At 37.9% G+C, this 23340-nt stretch overlaps 1 protein-coding gene across 1 annotated transcript in view; it reads left to right on the top strand.

Annotated features, from left to right (window-relative positions):
- Nucleotides 1–23097, top strand: part of LOC106879713 (uncharacterized) — a 113197-nt gene extending 90100 nt beyond the window's left edge. Inside the window, exons 3-10 of the mRNA XM_089340048.1 lie at nucleotides 8045–8142; nucleotides 9880–10005; nucleotides 12096–12302; nucleotides 15229–15646; nucleotides 17216–17354; nucleotides 20027–20211; nucleotides 21878–21965; nucleotides 22915–23097. Coding sequence (XP_089196174.1) covers nucleotides 8045–8142; nucleotides 9880–10005; nucleotides 12096–12302; nucleotides 15229–15646; nucleotides 17216–17354; nucleotides 20027–20211; nucleotides 21878–21965; nucleotides 22915–23062 — 1409 coding nt within the window. The 3' untranslated portion in view covers nucleotides 23063–23097. The remainder of the gene's footprint in view (nucleotides 1–8044; nucleotides 8143–9879; nucleotides 10006–12095; nucleotides 12303–15228; nucleotides 15647–17215; nucleotides 17355–20026; nucleotides 20212–21877; nucleotides 21966–22914) is intronic.
- The last annotated feature ends 243 nt before the right edge of the window (nucleotides 23098–23340 follow it).

Raw genomic sequence — 23340 nt, 5'->3', positions numbered from 1 at the left:
ATATCCCAATAATGTTTGATTACTTTGGACTAGTTTCGACGAGCTAGCTGCCTGTGTCCAGTTTTGATTATATCTAACTTCTCTCATCATGTAGCATGTCTATAAGCATCAGTGATTATGGGCCTGGGCCTCCATGTCCATCTGTCCTGCACAACATAGCACATTATTGGGATGATCTTTCTGAAACCAGCTGATAAGGCTCCTTATCCCTGGTAGTATTTGCTCATTTGGGTACCAAATTATTTGTGGAGTGGTTGGTATTTGGAAGGGCATCCAGCCATAGAAACCCTGCCAAAACAGACACAATAGCTTAGGGTAGTTTTTCTACCTAGCCAGCTCCTGTCAACTGTCAGCACTTATTCTATTGGTCATTTTTTGCCAACCCACTAAATTACAGGAACATAAACAAACCAACATTGGTTGTCAAGTGGTAGCGGGGGGACAAACAAACAAACGCACACAAATACATGACAGGCTTCTTTCAATTTCCGTCTGCCAAATCCACTCACAAGGCTTTGGTTGGCCTGGGACTAGTAGAAGACACTTGCCCAAGGTACTAAACATTGAGACTGAACCCAGAGCCATGTGATAGGGAAGCAAGCTTCTTACCACACAACCATTTCTGTGCTTATTCAATTGAAAATTCAAATTTCTAACCTTCCCATGACTTGTCAGAAAGGATTATCTCCCTTACAGTAACTACCCTGAGGGTAACACATTCTTTTTTTTAATTTATTTTTTTGTAATTTGATGATGTATGTTTGATTTCACCGTAAACAGCCAGTCCTGACCTGTGACCTGTCCAATCCTTGACTTAATTGCTTTGATTTTATCTGATAACTGACCAGTAGAAGAAGAAAGAGTTGGAGACAAGGCAGTTTTCCAAATGCAGTTATAACATTGCATTTCTTCTTTTTTCTTTATTGAGCTAATCTTTATTCTGTCAAATCAGTAATTATTATTATTGTTATTATTATTATTATTATTATTATTATTATTATTATTATTGTTATTATTATTAAGGCAGTCAGCTGCCAGAATCATTAGCATGCCAGGTGAAATGCTTAGTGGTATTTTGTCTGCCACTACGTTCTGAATTCAAACTCCACTGGGGTCAACTTTGGTACTTATTTAATTGACCCCAAAAAGTTATGCATTGGGGTTGATGTAATCGACTTAATCCCTTCCTCCAAATTTAAGGCCTTGTGTTTCCAGTAGAAAGGATTATTATTATTATTGTTGTTGTTATTATTATTCTACCTTAGCAAGGGCGGAGGTATTGTTTTCAGTTGTGTTTGTGTTTGTCTGTCCGTGGACAAGATATTTCAAGAACTGGCGGATGGATTCTGATGAAACTTTCAGGAATGTTTGGCCTCATGACTGGCATGAACTGATTAGATTTGGGGATCGATCTGGTACCAGACAAGGATTCTGAATAATTTTTCCTGTTTTTTTCTGTTACTTAATTTTTGAGAGCAGACAGGTTCGTTTTTAGTATTCTCGTTTGAGAGAGCAGTCGTGTTTATTTCAGATATTCTCATTTTAAAAATCATCTCTGGCTAATCATTGAGAGGATGTTGGTGTTGCCTTGGCAGAGGTTTGTGCTCTCTCAGTGCTTATTATTATTATTATTATTATTATTATTATTGAGGATAGTGGATTGGCAGAATCATTAGGGCATTAGAAAAAATATCTTGTGATATTTCTTCTAACTCTTTATGTTCTAAGTTCTGAGTTCAGATCTCATACAGGTCAAATTTACCTCTCATTCCTCCAGGGTTGATAAAAGAAAGTGCCAGTTAACTACAGGAGCTGATGGTGTAGAATAACCATCCTCTCTTCAAAGTTTTCCATATTTGTAGCTGCCCATAGCAAATAACAAATGGATCACCTGTAATCCATTATTACCTGTGATTAATGGTTATAAATTTTGACTGGAGGTCAGTAGTTTTAGTGGGAGGGGTCAAGTTGGTGACATCAAACCCAGTATTCATCTGGTACTTATTTTATTGACTTCCAAAAAGATTAAAGCCAAAGTTAGCCTTGGTGGGATTTGAACTCAGAATGTAAAGAGCTGGAAGAAATGCTTGCTAAGCATTTTGTCCGATGTTCTAACGATTCTGCCAGCTCACCACCTTCCAAAATTTTTTCAATTTTTGGTATAAGACCAGTAATTTTAAGGAGAGAGGGTAAGGCAATTACATGAACCCCAGTGCTCAACCGGTACTTATTTTATTAATTCCAGACGGATGAAAGGCTAAGTCAACCCCAGTGCTCAACTGGTACTTATTTTATCAATCCTGAAATGATAAAAGGTAAAGTCAACTTCAGCAGGATTTGAACTCAGAATGTAAAGAGCTGGAAGAAATGTCACTAAACCTTTTGTCTGATGGGCTAACAATTCTACCAGTTCGGGGCCTTTGTGGTTTCCAATTTTGGCACAAGGCCAGTAATTTTAGCATGATGGGGTAAGTCACTTACATCAACCCCAATGTTCAATGAGTATTTGTTTTATTGACCCTGAGAGGATGAAAGGCTAAGTCAACCTCGGAACATAAAGTTGAAAGAAATTCTACAAAGCGTTTTGTTCGATGCACTAACAATTCCACCAGTTTGCCGTCTTAATGGTTTCAAATATTGGTACAAAGCCAGTAATTTTAGCAGGATCGGGTAAGCCGATTACATCAATCCCCAGTACTCAACATGTATTTTATTTTATTGCCCCCAAAAGGATGAAACAGCAAAGTCAATCTCGGCAGGAATTGAACCCGGAACATAAGGAGCTGAAAATAGTGCCACTAAGCATTTTGTCTGATGCACTGACAATACCAGCTTACCATAACCACTTTAATGCCAGTTCAATAACCTATGGTTGATAATCTCCTTCTTGTAGTGGGTAACCAGGAATGGCTATTTTCTGCTGTGGGAGCAGATCTCTCTCCTTCTCTCTTTCTTTCTCTCTCTCTTTCTCTCTTTCTCTTTCTCTCTCTCTCTCTTTCTCTCTCTCTCTCTCTCTCTCTGGCTAATTCCACACAATTGTATGGGAGTGTGGGGAGGTGGGGAGATAATTATTTATCTAAGAGATCAACTAAATATAACTAACACCAGACCAATCGGCCTCAACTAGTGATAGCCAAGCTAAGCCAAACTGAGCCAGTCAGCCAGCCAACAAGCCAACCAACCAGCCATCACCATCCACCAAAAACTACCAAGGGTAACTAAAGGTGTGTGTGTGTGTGTGAAGAGAGTGGAATAGATAGACATTACCCTAAAGAGTCTGTTGTCTCTCAGCTTCTCTAGCTAACTTACACACACACACACACACACACACACACACACACACACACACACACACACACACACACCACACACCACACACATGCGCACACACACCACACACACACACACAAACAACAACAGTATCTGTCATGTAAGCTTAACCTAGATTTCTGGGTTACTGTTTTGGTTTTATTTTTGTGTTGTTTTTTTTATATATATATCTTTTAGGTATTTTTTCCTGTTTTTTTTTTTTCTGCATCAAGCAATTAAAATTTGGTTTGGATGGCTGTGAGAGAGGGGTAGAGAGAGAGAGAGGTAGAAGGGGCATTTGTGAAATATGGAATAGAATAGAATGGACAGACAGACTGACAGGCAGGCAGGTGAATAACTGGCTGACCAGCTGATAGATGACTGAAAGAGTTGGAAAAGAGGCAATTTTCCAAATGCATTAATAACAGTATTTTTTTTTTGTTGTTGTTGCTTGAGCTGTTCTTTTTTCTGTACAACCTATAGTAGTAGTAGTAATAGTAGTAGTAGTTGTTGTTGATGAAGCAGCAAGCTGGCAGAATTGTTAGCATGCTGGGCAAAATGCTTAGCGGTGTTCCGTTTGTCATTACGTTCTGAGTTCAAATTCCGCTAAGGTTGACTTTGGAGTCAATAAATTAAATACCTGTGAAACACTGGGGTCGATGTACTCAGCCTATAACCTCCTCAAAATTTCAGGCATTTCTTTCTCCCACTTCCCTTCCCTACCTTATCCTACTGGAGTATCCATGTAGTTCCTCTCTAGCAAGACAGCGACCCCTGACTCTCTATCATACCCCTGACTCTGTCATACCCCTGACTCTCTATCATACCCCAGTCTCTCACCTGGTACACGGCCACATCTCCCAGTTCCTCTCCCTCTGTCAGTTGAGACATCCTTGCCTTGCAGGCCACCTGGCAACCTTACAGGTACTGGTACCTTATAAAAAGCACCCATGCTGGAGCCATATACAATGCATCTATGTTGGCATAATGTACATAGCATTTGTGCCAGTGCCGCGCAAGAGCACCTGTGCCACATTTTATGTGCTTATTTTCATTTGTAAAGTTGGGGTTATTTTTCAGACATGTCGTGGCTTTGTTAATTGTTTTGGAAGTGGTTTTTCTTGTGTTTTGATGTTCACAAAAGTATTTGAGTAAAGGTTGTATGTTTATATGTTCCTCTCTTAACTGCCCCCAAATTTGAAGTCACTGTCAACAGCATTCTAGTATAAACATAATAAATTTGCACTCTACAAAAGCATGGAGCAACTCATCAGATTAATGTAAAATTGTTGTTATTATAACTGAACATAAAAACAAGCATTACACACACACACACACACACACACACACACACACACACACACACACACACACACACAGTTTACAGTCCCATTATAGGAAGGATCAACAAACAAGATACTTCAAAAAGTGAAGGATAAACCTCATTTAATATACATAATTACAAAAGGTGCATGCCATGTTATAGAAATCTGCCAATTTAATGTATGTTAAAGCATGAAACTATTAATTGCTCTTTTATAGTTATGTATATAAAATGATATACATATATATTTTACATGGCAGGCTTCCATACATTTTCTGCCTAACTAATTCACTCAGAAACCTTTGGTTGACCTGGGGCTATAGTAGAAGACATTTGCCCATGATGCTGCACTGTGTGACTGAACCTGAAACTATGAGGTTACAAAGTAAGCTTCATAACCAAACAGCCATTACAAGCATCCATCTTGCTGCGGTTTATTATGAATGGTTTCTATATGGCCACCTCAGAAGCAGCTGGTGGAGGTACTAATCACAAAGGTTATACTGCTGCAAGATGTTTGAAAACTTCTGTAAACACAAAAGCAATTATCAATAAATGATTAAAAGATAAACAGTTGAACAAAACAAAAATATGATAATTAATCAGACACAGTTATTAACACTGGACAGTCATAATTTGACAAGTGACAAGACAAATAACTGTGAAAACGATTGAGGAGACAGGCACAGATTGTATAGGACAACCAAAAATAGTTGACTGCTGGTTTGGTGAAAACAAACACCACAAGTCTGTATACACAGCTGTGTTAAGAACCACTAGCCCTGTCAGGATATAGGGGTCTTCATGGTCCACCTAATGGCCCTTACAGGCAAATCCTTGGAAGAAGACAGAAGCAAAGATTATCTGGAATAAACACAAATGGTGGGTTGCTGGCTTGGTAAAAACAAGCACCATGAGTCTGTTACACAGCAGTATTAAGAACCACTGTCTACCCCCACCCCCAACAGGACATAGGGGACTTTATGGTTCACCTGAAAATACTCGCAGGAAAATTCCTGAAAAATTATCTGTAATAAACAGAAATGGTGAATTGTTGACTCGGTAAAATAACAAGCACCATCAGTCTTATTACACTTCAATATTAAAAACCACTGACCCTGACAGGATATAAGGGACTTTGTGGTCCACCTGAAGATACAGGTAAATTCTTAGAAGATTATCTGGAATAAATTCAAATGGTAGATTAATGGATTTGTAAGAATAAGCACCATGAGTCTATTACACAATATTGGCTTCAAATTTTGACACAATGCAAGCAATTTCAAGGGTGGGGCTAAGTTGATTACATCGACCCCATTGCTCCACTGGTACTCATTGTATTGACCCTGAAAGGATTGAAAGACAAAGTTGACCTCAGTGGAGTTTGAACTCAGAATGTGAAGACAGACAGAATATTGCTAAGTATTTTATCTGGTGTGCTAGTGATTCTGCTAGCTTTTTTCTTGTGATCACGTGACTGACCAGGCTATCTGATGTTGTTACACATTGCTGGTCACCATGCACTTTTGTGTTGTTTTAACCTTCAAATGACACCTCCCTACTGGTTAGGCAAACAGGTCAACATCCCTCCACCAGTCAGAAGGAAGACTGGAGCAAGGTGAAACCATTCAAATGTGGTCGATGTCAGTGCCACCTGACTGGCTCCCCATGCTGGTGGCACGTAAAATGTACCATTCGAGTGTGGCTGTTACCAGTACTGCCTGACTAGCTCCCGTGCCTGTGGCACGTAAAAGGCACCCACTACACTCTCAGGGTGGTTAGCATTAGGAAGGGCATCGAGCTGTAGAAACTCTGCCAGATCAGATTGGAGCCTGGTGCAGCCTTCTGGCTTGCCATTCCTCAGTCAAACTGTCCAACCCATATCAGCATGGAAAGTGGACATTAAATAACGACGATGATGATGACGATTATTTAATATATATTTTCATCACCTCTTTCTCACTGCCACTGTAGCAGCCTCCAGGGAACAGAAGACGTGTTTTCTTTTTTACTTTCCCCACTTATTTCATGGATGTAAAATTATTACAAGTGACAAGTATACGTGTGTTACCAATTTGGACTGACACTCACTGGGAAAAAAAAACAAGAAAAATCGTAATATATTAATAATATATAATATAAATAATAATAATATAATAATAATAATATAAAAAAGACGAGAAAAATAATATAAAAAGAAATATATTCCTAACATAAAGATGTACACACACACCCAAAACCCCCCACTCTCTCTCTCTCTCTCTCTCTCATATGCTTTTTCCTTATGCATTAGAAGCGTTTTTGTTTTGGTTTTTCCCCTTCTACATCAGTTCTACAATGATGACATTGTTTCTTGTCAACTTCAAGAAGGACGATGTCTTGTTTATCTCTCTCTCCCTCAGTGCAGTTAGTACAAGGCCTGTTTGTGCGTTGTTTGTCTTCTGATGCATCTCATATGCATACACAGACACACAAACATATACACACACACATACAGGAGATGAATAGCAGATAAGAAAACAAAAAAGATAAAGGCAAAAATGTGTTTGTTCTCCATCACCACTTGACAACTGGTGTTTGTTTGTTTGTTTACGTCCCAATAACATAGTGGTCTCAGCGTAAGAGACTGTTAGAATAAGTACCTAACTTTAAAAATAAGAAGTCCTGGGGTCAATTTGTTTGGCTAAACCCTTCAAGGCAGTGGCTCAGCGTGGCTGCAGTTCTGTGACTGAGACAAATAAAAGATAAAAGGGTTTTTTAATGAAATCATCTCCCTACAAAAGGGTTAAGGGAGCAGTCATGGAGAGTTGATCAGATTGGTGGTGTGCAGTAGAGGGCCTCTTTAAAGTATGTTGTTATAATGTTTGACCAACTGACCTTAGCTGACCAATGCACCAGACATATGAGCTTGAACAAGTCCCCCCCCACTCCCACTTCTGGTGGGTGGGAACCAACAGCAACATAAGGCTTTTTTTTTTGTTTTACTTGTTTCAAATCATTAGACTCTGGCCATGCTGGGGCACCGTGTTGAAGAATTTTAGTTGAATAAACTGACCCCAGTACTTGTATTATATTTTAAAAGTTTGGTACTTATTCTATCAGTCTCCTTTGTTGAACTGATAAGTGATGGGAATGTAAACACACCAATACCAGTTGTCAAGTGGTGGTTTGTGAACAAACACACACAAAACAGGCTTCTTTCAGTTTCTGTCTACCAAATCCACTCATTAGTCTTTAGTCAGTTTGAAATTACAGTAAAAGACACTTGTTCCAAGATGCTATGCAGTGGAACTGAACCTGAAACTGTGTGGTTGGGAAGCAGACTAACTTCTTACCACACAACCACGCCTATTCAGATTTAACTCCTGATTTTTCTCTTTTTATTAATTTTTTCTTTTTCCAATTATTCAGATATCAAAGGACCAAAAGGATGGAAGCACCCACTGTTTGGTAACATGGACCAGGAGAATGTCACTCAGCGGAGGAAATTTCTTGACAACTACTTGAAGGTATGGTCAGGGTGGGGAGAGAAAGAAAGAGAGAGAGAGAGAATTAGAAACAGTGTTTTCTTTCACTAAGTGTGTGCATGTGTATGTGACATTGTCATCATCCTCATCATCATAAGATCCATCATTCTATGCTTGCAAGAGTAGGATGGAATATTTTGTTGAGGTGTATTTCTGACAGCCGGACACCTTTCCTGTCACCAACTTTTACCTGTTCCCATGAGCAGTCATTTAAGATAGAAAACGAAAGACACTGCTTGCATGACAGTGATGCTTGTTTACAACCATCATATTATGTCATGGCAAGGAGACAGTATTACACATGCACACACACATACACACACACACACACGAACAACCTACCCAGGGGCAAAACTCACTGTAGATTACTAACTGTTGCTATAACAGATGTAATATATATGTGTGCATATACGTATGTGTGTGTGTGTGTATGTACATATATATATATTAGCCATGATAGATCGCTAGCCACTACACATTCTTTATTTTCTCTCCTTGTTTCTTTCTGTGTTCCTTTCTGTGGAAGAGCGTAGGCTTGAAACATTAAAGACTTTTTCAATTTTCGAGCGTTATACTAATACATCTGTTTGTTTTCTACACCACCTGTCTTCGTCTTTTGTTTTTTCGTGAATTCTCTCTCTCTCTCTCTATATATATATATATATATGTATCTCTCTCATATATATATATATTTATAGTGAGGGCACAAGGTTTAGTGGTTAGGGTGCTGCACTCACAATCTAGTGGTCATGAAATCATTTCCTAGACTGGGTGGCACATTGTGTTCTTGATTAAAACACTTCATCTCCCTTTGCTCTGTGATCACTTCGACACCTAACACATGGTACACTGTGCACCTGCTCAGATAACAGTGATTTGATGGAGAGATTAAGCTCATGTGCGGCACAAGCATCTGATCCCTATAAACAAATCATTGGTGCAGGTTGTTTGGCAAAATCTGAACGCTCACATATCATCTTTGATGGAAGAGTCCATCATATATATATATATATATATATATATATATATATATATATATATATATATATATATATATACAGGGTGTCCATAAAGTCTGGGTACATGGAATAAATAAAATCATAACATAAACAATTAACTATAAGAAATAATTTCTTAAAGTATGTGTTAATCCCCATGTACCCAGACTTTGTGGACACCCTGTATATATACATACACACACACATTATATTTAAGGTGCAATATTAACCCTTTAGCATTCGGATCATTCTGTCAAATGTAATGCTTATTTATTCACCTTGTTTTGAATTAATCATGCATTATCTCATAGTCTGGAGATTTTAATATGATTGTCATTTTTACAATGACATTGTAGGGTAGATGTGAGAGGCTGGATCTGGCCAGTCTAAACATAAAACAGGTTGAATATTTTGGCCAAATATGGTCAGTTTAAATGCTAAAGGTTATGCAGTGTAGTTAAGAAGTTCACTTCCCACCCACATGGTTTCAGGTTCAGTCCCACTGTGACTCCTTAGGCAAACCTCTTCTACTTTGGTCAAGCATACTTCTCTTCCATTTCTTCATTTCTTCATTCTTCATTTTTCTCCTTTATTTCTTCTTTGTCATCATTTGTCATCGTTAGCATTCTCCTTCTTTCTTATATTTCTCTTTTCCTTTATTAATTTCCTTCCTTCTGTTTCACCAATCTGACTTCTTCTTTTCTACACTCATTTCTTCCAGAACTTAATAAAGAAAGAAAACATCTCCAACGGGCCTGAACTGAGGGAGTTCCTCGCCTACGAAGGAGATGCACACATTGCTTATGTGCGACGCACCCGTGAAATCAACATGCCACGGATTGATAAAGTAAGCCACACACATTGTTCTACAGAATTCCACATTTCGTCATGTTTACACATATTTATGTATTTATTTAATCTATTATTAAACACTGCCTTGTTTTCAGTTAATTTTTAAAATATTGAAGAGTGTAGTGAAATAACTTTGTCATTATTAAGTTGGTGTTTGAAACATGAATTGGCATGAAATTGGAATTGAAGGTTTTAATTTGGATCAGTTTAAGCCTTTTATTTCCATTGTTGTTGTTGGCACTCCGTCGCTTACAACGTCGAGGGTTCCAGTTGATCCGATCAACGGAACAGCCTGCTCGTGAAATTAACGTGCAAGTGGCTGAGCACTCCACAGACACGTGTACCCTTAACGTAGTTCTCGGGGATATTCAGCGTGACACACAGTGTGACAAGGCTGACCCTTTGAATTACAGGCACAACAGAAACAGGAAGTAAGAGTGAGAGAAAGTTGTGGTGAAAGAGTACAGCAGGGTTCGCCACCATCCCCTGCCGGAGCCTTGTGGAGCTTTAGGTGTTTTCGCTCAATAAACACTCACAACGCCCGGTCTGGGAATCGAAACCGCGATCCTATGACCGCGAGTCCGCTGCCCTAACCACTGGGCCATTGAGCCTCCACTTTTTTCCATATATCTGTTGAAATACACTGCATTTTGAAAATAATGAAGAATTTAGTGAAATCTTTTGTTATTAAGCTGGTGTTGGGATCATAAATAACCTGAAATTTTGATGGAAGGTTTCAATTTAAATCACTTTAGAAAAGGATGTTTATGTCATAGAATTAGAATAAATCTTAGGATATTAAATATTATAATGATTTTTAGTGTTGTGAATAAATTAAATAATAAATTTTGTTAACAATATCATTGTTGGTTATAGGGTTCCAACAAACCAATCATTGGTTCATTTCATTTCTAATTGCCAGAGAGATAATGAATATCCATATAACAGTCAAAAGAAATACAAAATATGTTTCTTTAGAGTGTATGTAGTATATACTAATGAATGCTTTAGAGCTTACACAGTATACTCTACGCTCTAGTGAATGTATTTAGGCTTATCTATTGTGCCCATGTGAATGTTTTAGAGCTTACATAGGATGCTCTAGTATATATGGTTTGGTTTATTGAGTGTGCTCCAGTGAATGCTTTAGAGCTTATATACAATGCTGTAGTTAGTGCTTATGGAATGTGCTCTAACAAATGCTTTAGGGCTTATGTATTTTATTCCAGCAAAGGCTTTTGCGGTTACATTGAACGTACAATGTGTTTGATGGACATTGACACAATTTCCATCTACCTAGTTTTACTCACAAGGCTTGACTGAATTTTAGTCTATGGTAAGACATTTGCCTCCAGTATGCCAAGCAGAGAGGTCAAACCCAAGACCTCTTGATTACAATAGGAACTTCTTAACTGCTTGGTTATTTTGCATTCCATATATGTATGGACATAACCAAGAAAAAGACCTAATGGTGATTAAAAATTAAACCAATTGAAACATGGTGTAGTGTAGAAAATGTCTTACCTTTTAAAATGGAGTTAATAGTTTTAAAAAAGAAAAATCTTTCATCTTTTCTTCTTCACCCTTCTTTATTCCTAAGAGGGTAGAGACACCTCTTCCATGGGGCCCTATCAGAAGTGATCCTCATTACACTTTCTGGATGGATTTCCAAACATGACTAACTGAGGCCATGGATGTTATCCAACCATCTTATTCTTGGTCTCCTGCTAAGTCTCCTGCCAGTTGGTTCAGCTTACCCAATCACTAACGATTGTTCCCTCCTGGACCCACTTTGAGGCCTGAGATATGCATCCTTTGTGCTCCCATATCACAACTGCCAGAACAAGTCACAGGCTTATTCTGGTTGTACTAGCATTGAGTGGAGGCTACAATATATTGTTTGAATGGTTCCCTGTACCTAACATCCAAATAACCAAACAATGCAGTTTGGTTATTTTCTTTAACCCATTTCCTATTGCAGCTTTTGGTGGTTCCTATTCATACCAGGCACCAAGTTAATATTGGTATTTGTTTTGGACCTGTAATGAAATCTATAAACTTTAACTACTTTGCTTATTCTTGTAGGCATTTGTGAAAACGGTATCTGGTGTACTGGACCGGATAGCCACAACAGTTCTTCCACGAAGTTTGTCGCAAGACAAGACCTCCCCATCTGGCTACTCTCCAAACCGTAAAGACTCCTTGTCTCCCAACAAACTCACAGAAGAAGAAGTAAAGATCATCGAAGATTCGGATCAAATTCTAGTTGATATAGACATTCCAAATTATGAGGTAAGTTCTCTATGCTCTCTTTTCTCCATCTCAAATCCTGCTGGGATCAACTTCGCCTCACTTTCTGCAACCAAATTTCTAGCCTCTTAGTGTACGTCTTATGAAGGTGCTTGCCTAAGTAGGTAGGGTGTTGCATTCACAATCATAAGACTGTGGTTTCAAATCTCAGACTGTGTAGTGTGTTGGTGTTCTTGAGCAAAACACTTCATTTTACTCTGCTCCAGTCTCCTCAGCTGTAAATGAGTTCCAACAATAGCTGGGAAATTAACTCTGGGATGGACAGAACTGTGTCCTGTTGTAATATCAGGCCTTTATATGCCATAGAAACTGGATTAGGTTCCAGCCTTATGAATCCTAGGGCATAGAAAGTCAGACATGTTAATAGGCATAAGGAATATGTGAAAAGTAGCATATACAATTCACACAATATATCTCAACAGGCATTTTTAGCTATTGGTGACTGGCTGATATTATGCGAACAGGTGCATATTATGTGAGCAGGTGCAAACACTGAGGCAATTTCACCTGTTCATTATATCATATTATACATTGTTATATCAACCAGTCATCAGCCATTGAAAACACCTGATTACATTTTGTAAATTGTATCTTTTATTTCTTGCTTATTTCTGTCATTTGACCATGGCCATATTGGGCTACCACTTTTTAAGGGTTTTAGTTGAACAATTCGACCTGCAAGATTTATTTTTTAAAGCCTGGTACTTATTCAGTTGATCTCTTTTACTGAACCATTAACTTATGGAAATGCAAACACACCAACATTAGTTGCGAAGCGGAGTCGAGAGGACAAACATGGACACAAAGGCACACACGCACACACACATGACAGGCTTCCTTCAGTTTCCATTTACCAAATCCGCTCACAAGGCTTTCATTGTCCCAAGGCTATAGTAGAAGACACATGCCTTAGGTGCCACTCAGTGGGACAGAACCTGGAACCACGTGGCTGGGAAGCAGGCTTCTTACCACACACCATACCTATGCAACTTTTCTTCAGTTTTAAATTTGATCATTCTTCTAGTTAATTTCTTTTAATCTCTGGACTATCTCTCACCCTGATGAAGTTAGAGTTTACAGTACCCACTCACACATACATACATACATACATACATACATACATACATATATATATATATATATATATATATATATATATATATAATTACAATACAGAGTATCTAAGAGATACCGCCACGCTGAAAATAGTAGTCAAATCCTGACTCTAAACCACAATAAATTTTCTTCGCTCTTGGTGCTATATGAACATTTATTGTGGTTTAGAGTCAGGATTTGACTGCTATTTTCAGCATGGCGGTATCTCTTAGATACCCTGAATTATAATTTTAAATAATTGTTACCTTTGATGGTTTTCCTTCCCATGCTGGCCACTTGATAAAATCGATATTTTAAATATCGATCTTATCCTTATTTATATATATATATATATATATATATATATAACTTTTATAAGTACTATTCTAAAAGAAATATTCTAAAAGAATATATAATTGAACTTATATTGAGTGCTCAATTATCTTGAGCAAATAAATGTGTATATATGTGATTTTATATTATTAATTCATCAATAATATATTTAGGAAATCAATATTTAGTATTTCAAAAGATATATATCCAACATAACATGGTAGCATAATAAATTTAAAAGTTTAAAACATAAAAATAAAAATATGGAATATAAATATCGATACATATAAAAATCTAAAAATAGATAAATATATGTTTAAATATATATGCGTATTTAAACATATATTTATCTATTTTTAGATTTTTATATGTATCGATATTTATATTCCGTATTTTTATTTTTATGTTTTAAACTTTTAAATTTATTATGCTACCATGTTATGTTGGACATATATCTTTTGAAATACTAAATATTGAGTTCCTAAATATATTATTGATGAATTAATAATATAAAATCACAAATATATATATATATATATATAATATGATATGTGTGTGTGTGTCTTCAATTCAATTTTTGCGCTTATTCTCATCTGTGGCCATGAATGTTAGATAATGACCAAAAGAGTATGGAGTACCTCCAAAGAGTTTCTGGAGTAAAGTTATTTCACAAGGGGCATAGCTCAGAAATCAGAGAGTCTCTTCAGGTCAAGCCACTACTTCTTCACATTGAGTGGTCATAGCTCTGGTACTACTGACCTGTTGATTAGAATGTCACAGGAAAGAATCACAATGTTTTTTTTTCGAATGGGTTATCTTGTAGGAGATTTAGGGGTGGACCAAGAATGAAATGGTTGGATACTATCCATAGTCTCAAGTGGTCTTGTTTGGGAATCCAGCCAGAAAATCTAAGGACAGTTGCTTCTCATAGGACCTATGGAGAAGGTGCCTGAGGACTCCATCTCCATGACCCTCCCAGAAATAGTGGTCAGGGAAATTGGTTGTGAGTGGATTTGGTAGACAGAAACTGAAATAGACCCATCATATAGCTATATAGATATATATATGTATACATTTATGTGTGTGTCTGTGTTTGTTTCTCTCCTCCACCCACCACCATTGCTTGACAACTGATGCTGGTGTGTTTATGTCCCCATAACTTTGTGCTTTGACAAAAGAGACTGATAGAATAAATACTAAGCTTACAAAGAATAAGTCCTGGGGTCATTTAGAGTGGTGCTCCAGCATGGCTACAGTCAAATAACTAAAACAAGTAAAAGAATATATATATATATATATATATATATATATATATATATATATATATAGAGAGAGAGAGAGAGAGAGAGAGAGAGAGAGAGAGAGAGAGATAGAGAGAGAGAGAGAGATAGAGAGAGAGAGAGAGAGAGATGGTTATTCATAATTAATCACCTCATTTTCTGTCATGTTTAATGTGTATATTTTTTGTTTTGTTACTCAGAGTTGGTTTCGAGTTGTGGAAGCTAACGTTAGCAAGCACATTGAAAGCATAAAATGTCGTCGTGATTCATCAACAGAAGTGACCAATCAGAGCTCTTCACCACACAGTCCACTCTCAACCAATCAGAGCTGTTCTTCGCACACTCCATCTTTGACCAATCAAAGTTGTTCGTCGAGTAATCTGCCATCAGTTGGCCAGAACTTTTCCTCAAACAGTTTGCACACGACCAATACAAGCTCTTCCTTACATGGTTTTTCTATGACCAACGACAGCTGTTCTTCATCCTACTTACCTTCGACCAATGAGAACAATTCATCCTTACACACATCTTCAGATACCAAAGCCACAGAAAACAACACTGATCCTTTTAGGGCACACATCAAAGATCAAGAAACAGACCCATTAAACTCAGTCAGAGGTAAAAGTTCATGTGCTGGTAATAGTTGTGGTGGTTGTAAAGGAAGGATTGTTTTTTTAATTGTTTAGTTTATGCCCTCCCACCAGAATTGTTTCTTCAAGTCTATAATATTACTGTTATTTACTTTTTTAGTGGTTAGGGCAGCAGACTCGCGGTCATAGGATCGCGGTTTCGATTCTCAGACCGGGCGTTGCGAGTGTTTATTGAGCGAAAACACCTAAAGCTCCACGAGACTCTGGCAGGGGATGGTGGCGAACCCTGCTGTACTCTTTCACCACAACTTGATCGGATCAACTGGAACCCTCAACGTCATAAGCGACGGAGTGCCAACATATATTTACTTTTAATCTACGTGTTTGTTACAATCATTTGCTGAGATACACTCTAGTGTCCTGGGGCGAGTGAAGGATAAGAGATGTTACAGTATGACCAATAGCTTGGGGAGGCGAAGTAGCAGGGGCAGTAATAAAATATCTTCATGCAATACAACACAGACATTTAAATTGATTGGGTTTTTCTAAGAATGTGGGTATTATGTGTTAGCACAATCTTTTGAATTTCTCTGAGACATGGTTCTCCTGAGATGTTATCTAGAACTTTCTGACATCACTTTTTTATCATACCTAGGGCACCTACAATAACAGGAACAGTTCTCACTTTAAGACATCTTATATTTCGTATTTCAATATTTCCAGGTCCTTATTATTATTTGAGATGTCACAGAGTATCCAATATCGTGATGTTGATGGTTGAAGATATTGTGTCTACTGAGGATTTGTACTCTCTGTCAAGTCACAACAAGGACTTCAGACAGACACTACTTCACGCAATATGCATGCAGTTCCAAGTAATGCTGATTTTTGCAATATGCGTAGATTATAGGGTATTTCTAAAGTTTCCATATGTTTTTGCAGCTTGGGTGGTATTGAACCCAATGCTCCGATGACAATAGGGACAACCTTTATGTTTGACTCTTGTAGCTGCCACATCTTAGCAATCTCAATTCTCAGGTCTCAATATTTATCAACTTTTTCTCTTTCTTTCATGATGATATATTGATCTCCTGCCACTGCCATGTCAATTATTAGGCACTCTTGTTTGTCCCTGCTAAATGTTACTATATCTGGCTTTCGGTGCTCTAATACCTTGTCTGTCTGCAAGTCAAAATCCCAGAGGATTTTAGCCTTCCCCTTTGTGTCCATTATCTTTTTCAATGTATGTTGGTACCAAGCTCCCATTACCTTGTATCCATACTTCCGGCATAGTAACCAGTGAAGGTTTTGGGCTACCTTGTTGTGCCTGCACGAATCGTTAGCATGCCAGGCGAAATGCTTAGCAGTATTTCAGCTGTCTTCACATCCTGGGTTCCAATTCCGCCAAGGTTGACTTTGCCTTTCTTCCTTTCAGGGTCAATAAATTAAGTACCAGTGAAACACTGGGGTTGATGTAATTGACTAGTCCCCTCCCCCAAAATATCAGGCCTTGTGCCTTTAGTAGAAAGAATTATCATCATCATCATCATCATTATTATTATTATTATTATTATTATTATTATTATTATTTCTGCAGTTGAGATGAAGGACAACCTAATCTTGACATCGGCAATTCTCGACTTTGCGGTGCAGGCACTGCAAGGATGTGACAGCTGGTTGAACAAGGAAGCTGCTTACGAGACGTTTGCGATTGTTAGTGGAACTGTCTTGAACAAGTAAGTGATTTAACCCGCTCTTTGCCCATTTCTTTTCCCACTCATTGCAACCATATATATATATATATATATATATATATATATATATATATATATATATATATATATATATATATATATATATATTACACAAGTTTCTGTTTCTCTAATCCCTATCTCCATATGAACCCTTACTGAGTTAACCTACATTCTTTTTAATGATGATAGTTTAAGGCAGCAAGCTGGCGGAATCATTAGCATGCCGGGCAAAACGCTTAGCAGCATTTCTTTGGAATTCATGTTCTGAGTTCAAATACAGCTGGGATTGACTTTGCCTTTTATCCTTTCAAGGTTGATAAATTAAGTACCAGATGAACACTTGGGTTGATATAATCGATTATCCCCTGCCCCTAAATTTCAGGCCTTGTGTCTATTGTAGAAAGGATTATTATTATTATTATTATTATTATTAAGGCGGTGAACTGGCAGAATCGTTGCTGTGTCAGGCAAAATGCTCGGTGGCATTTCATCTGTCTTTATGTTCTGAGTTCAAATTCCACCAAGATCTATTTTACCTTTCATCCTTTAGGGGGGTCGATAAATTAAGTAGAACATTGGCTTGATGTAATAGGTTTATCTCCTCCCCTGAAATTGCTGGCCTTATGCCAATATTTGAAATCAATAATAGGGCTAATTTTAACCCCATTCTGTGTCAAACTGTCTCCCTATCATCATTGTTGTCCCTCTTTGGATTTTTGGTTTTGCATTCGGGATTAAAAAATTTTTTTTTTTTACATTTGCCCATGGTCCCTGTCCTACACTTCACTTAAATATACCCACCAAATATCCATCTGTCCCTATCATAGAGCAATACATTAAAAGTATGTTCATGGTTTTGGCATTTTGCACTCCCAATTTGTTATTCGTTTCTACCGAGGCATCGAAAGGGCAGTGAAATATGGTTTCAATCTTTGGGTTCTGATTTCAGATCTCATTGTGCTCAAATTTGCTCTCTATCCTCATGTCATCATCATCATCACCATTTAACGTCCGCTTTCCATACTAGCATGGGTTGGACGATTTGACTGAGGACTGGTGAAACCGGATGGCAACACCAGGCTCCAATCTAATTTGGCAGAGTTTCTACAGCTGGATGCCCTTCCTAACGCCAACCACTCAGAGAGTGTAGTGGGAATAATAAATAATTAAAATGTCAGTTCATATATATATATATATATATATATATATATATATATATATATATATATATATATATGTGTGTGTGTGTGTGTGTGTGTGTGTGTACATGGACTGATTTAGATTCTCTGACCCCGTTCCTCACCTCCTCTCCTTTCCCCTTCTCCTGTCCTTCATACTTTCCTGCCCTCCCCCCTTTACATCTGTGTGGCCTTTTGACTTTATAAAAAGATACAAAAAAACGCACAAAAAAAACTCCCCAAAAATCAATATCTGTCTATACTGTTTTGACATTTCGTATTTCCATGACAACCATGATATCAATGACTGCAAGATGACGACGATGATGATGATGATGACGATGATGATAAGGGTGTTGGTGGTGGCTGGCGATGATAATGGTGGTGATGCTGATGAGGATGGTTGTCGATGATGATACTGATGATGATTATGATGATATAGATGATGACGATGCAGTGGTAGTGTTGATGATGTGAATAATAATAATAATAATAATAATAATAATAATGATAATAATGATGATGATGATGATGGTGACTGGTGATTGTCATCATCATGATCATGGTGATGATGGTGGCGACAATGACGATATAAATGATCATTGTGATGATGATGATGATGATGGCGGTAATATATTTGATACAGATGATATGGATAATGATGATGGTGATGATTGCCAGTGGTGATGCTGATGAAGATGATGATGATGTGAGAGTGATGGTGATGAAACTGATGGTATGGATGATGATGATGATATAGATGATGATGATGAGGAGAAGGAGAGTTGACTGGTGATGATGATGAGGATGACTGTGGCAGTAGTAGTGATGACAATGATAATTAGAATACCTACCCTAATAACTACCCTGATTGTGATGAGGATGATGATGATGATAAGTGGCAGCTCGTAGATAAGATTAGTGGAGGTGCCGCTTCAGAAAATGTTTAGCCATTGTTTTAATATTGCGTAAAAAGAAACAAACATATAAAAAGAATATACATACATAAACATGATTGGTAGTGTGTTTAATTTGTTCACTGAACATTGCCGCAAATTCCTCCTTGTTTTTCAAAATTCCACCCCCTAAATCACAAAATAAGGGGGAAAAAATCTGCCCAATTTTTCAAATCCTGGCAGCAACATTGAAGCTGGAAGCAGGATAATAATCTAATTCTACATTTTTACCACATTCAAGAATATAAACACGTTTTTAAGCACAACACATGCAGAGTCAAAATGAAACACTACCTTTCACTTACACACCAGGGTCGGCACTGCATGAACAACCATGCTCTCTCTCCCTAGCATGAAGCTTCCTATCTCAGACATGTGAGCATGTGCACAACAGCCAAACGCCATGTCACTGGAACTGTGAAGCACACAGTTCTATAAAAGGATTTTTGTATTTTTTTCATAAACTAGGGGATGGCTAATGCTGTTGATTTAACATTTCACCATATGTTTCACTCCACAGTTGGCTGCAGAAGAAACTCCATGAAGCCACCTCACAGACTCAGTGCCGTTACTATCTGCAACTACTACGCGAGAAGCTCTGGCCCAATACCAAAGCAGAATGCAAGACGACACCTGTGAAAACCCCTGCCGAAATGGAAGCTACCAAAGAAAAAGCCAAACAGTATATTTTTGACTTGTTTCCATGTGAGTTTTATCTCAATCTTTTCTCATCCCACCCTGTACTCTCTTGCAACCTCTACTCACCCTTACCCTTACCCCTGGTCCCTCTGCTCTGTTTGTTTCTGTCTACCATGAGATGGGTGGAAATTCCATCCTGGCACTTCATCACCCCTATTTTCATCTCTTCCCAGCTCCACCCAATCATCCTCATCCTCTCCCTCTTCTAAAGTGGGGGTTGTCATGTAGTTTCCCTGCAGCATGGACTCTATTCCATTCTGGCTCCTCCTCTCATACTTTAATCCCTCGTCTCCCAATGTAAAGCCACCTCCCCACCTTGGGCCTCTTAGTCTTGTAAGCTGTCTGCTGACTTCACTATTTGTAGCAGCATAGAAAAGCACCCAGTATACTCTGTAAAGTTGTTGGCATTAGGAAGGGTATCCATCGGCTGAAACCATGTCAAAGTAGACTCTGGAGCGTAGTGCAGTTCCTTAGGCCCCCTCGGATCCCACCAAGCTGCCCAACTTATGGCAGTATAGAACATGGGCTGTAAATAATGATGATGTTTAGTTCTAGGTCACTTTGATCAAAGGTTTTCCAGCCATGCCCACCTCATTTATTTTCTACATTCAGGAAACCCCAAACCACATTGTCGCATGTGTCCTTATATATATGTATATATATAAGATGGTATGGTATTTTAATACCCTATGCTTCATACTGCAGTAACCATTGTTCTTCCTTGTTTTTCTGCATCTCAATCAACCAGAGATTCTATGATGACATCATGAGTGTTTCTTTTCTTCCATTGAATTGGCTAAAAAAAGGAATAACCTAAGAAGATAAATACACTCATCCTTCCATTTTTCTTCATTAGAAAATATATATATAAGACAGTAGGATGTGATTTGAGGGAGATTTGGCTACTAAGTCTAGTAAGCCAAACTACACATTTAAGGTTCCCTGTTTTGTCAATAAAATTTTACCTCTACTGTCTAATCTGTTTCTGTTCTGTATGTCTGTTGTTATTTTTGTGTAATACCAAGTCAGAAAACTTATGAGTCAAGAAAGCTAGCTACTGCACATGGATATTCAGTGGAGCAGCTAATTGAAATTCACAGATCCAAAGCTCTGGGCATCCTATAGGGAGATGGTTGAATCTTTTTCATCCCTTTGTCTCCATGTTAAACATAGGGCACCAACGAGAGATCTCTGTCTACCTTGATCTTCAGCAATGGATTGCAGTTGTCCCCAGGTGTAGCTGCCTGCCAGTGCTTCAGCTTCTGTGAACCTCGTCCATGTTGTTTTTGGTACCACCCACTTCCCTTGATGTCCTAAGCATGTATTTATTTTGCTTAATGGTTAATCCAGTGCTGGGTGACACCATTAGAATGACTGAGATGTTTACACATACAATCATGGTTGATAAAATAACAATTAAATCATGGTTGATAAAATAACAATTAAAAATGAGAAGAGATCAGCCCAGGAGAGGCTGGCTCAGGGTTGTTATGAGCTATGGACTGGGGTTAGAATTTGAGGAGGCATAAAGACCGAAACTGAGACCAAGAGGAATTGGAAAAGATTGTCTTGAAAATATACCAAGTGCCCCCCCCCCCACACACACACACACAACAGGAATGTTATGGGTATGACATGATTTGATATTTTATTGGTCCCTATTTTCTTGCAGGTTTACTTGTGTTGTTCATTGGGGAAGAAAATGTACAACATGCCATCTCACAACTCATCGCAGCTATCCAGTGTCAGAGGCTCAACAGGTTTGTATCATCATTATTATTATTATTATTATTATTATTATTATTGAAGGTGGCAAGTTGGCAGAATTGTTAGCACGCCGGGCGAAATGCTTAGTGACATTTTGTCTGCTGCTACGTTCAGAGTTCAAATTCTGCCAAGGTTGACTTTGCCTTTCATCCTTTAGGGGTCAATGAAATAAGTACTCAGAACCATGTGGTTCGTAGAGCTGGCTGAGTCATTGGCACGCTGGGAGAAATGTTTAGCAGTATTTCATCCATCTTTGTTCTGGGTTCAAATTCTACCAAGGTCAACTTTGCCTTTCATCCCTTTCAGGGTCGATAATTTGAGTACCAGTGAGATACTGGGGTCATTGTAATCGACTGGTTCCCTCCCCTGGGATTTCAGTTCTTGTACCTTTAGTAGAAAGTATTGTTATTATTATTATCATTATTATTAAGGTGGCAAGCTGACAGAATTGTTAGCATGCCAGACAAAATGCTTAAAATCATTTCGTTTGTCTTCACATTCTGAGTTCAAATCCTGCCATGGCTGATTTTCTCTTTCATCTCTTCAGGGTCAATAAAATAAGTACTAGTTGAATACATAGGTCGATATAACTGACTTATCCCTCCCCTAATATTACTGGCCCTGTGCCTAAGTTTGAAACCATTATTATTATTATTATCATTAAGGTGGCAAGCTAGCAGAATCATTAGCATGTCAGGCAAAATGCTTAGCATTTCGTCCATCCTTAAGTTCTGAGTTCAAATTCCGCTGAGGTCAAATTTGCCTTTCATCCTTTTGGGGTTGATAAATTAAGTACCAGTTGAGTCTATATAATCAACAATCCCCTTTCTCCAAATTTCAGGCCTTGTGACTTTAGTAGAAAGTATTAATATGATTATTATTATTATTATTATTATAGTTGTTACTAGCATTATTATTATCATCATTATTGCTATTTTCCAGGCATTTCCTCTTCTGTCTCTTGGACACGATATTCCTTCACCTGTTTCCTGAAGTAAAGTCCACAGATTTCCAGCAGATGTATGAACCCAACAATGTGGGGAGCTCTTTCTCCAGTGATGACTTCATGTTGTCGTCTTTGAACAGTTGATGACTATACCAATTGCCAACAGCCTCAAAAATAAATCAAATAACAACACACACATTCACACACACACATACACACACACACACACATACACACACACACACATATATATATATATACATAATTGTACTCGTGTGTAATGTTTGCATACGTTTAGTGTATGTATGTATGTATGTATGTATGTATGTATGCATGTATGTGTGTGTATGTATGTATATATATGCATATATGTGTGTGTATGTATGTGTATATATATATATATATATATATATATATATATA

The sequence above is a fragment of the Octopus bimaculoides genome, chromosome 23, assembly GCF_046866305.1.
Source record: "Octopus bimaculoides isolate indiv1 chromosome 23, ASM4686630v1, whole genome shotgun sequence".
Taxonomy (NCBI): domain Eukaryota; kingdom Metazoa; phylum Mollusca; class Cephalopoda; order Octopoda; family Octopodidae; genus Octopus; species Octopus bimaculoides.
The sequence above is the reverse complement of the archived record's forward strand: the minus strand, read 5'-3'. Positions and strand labels throughout refer to the sequence as shown.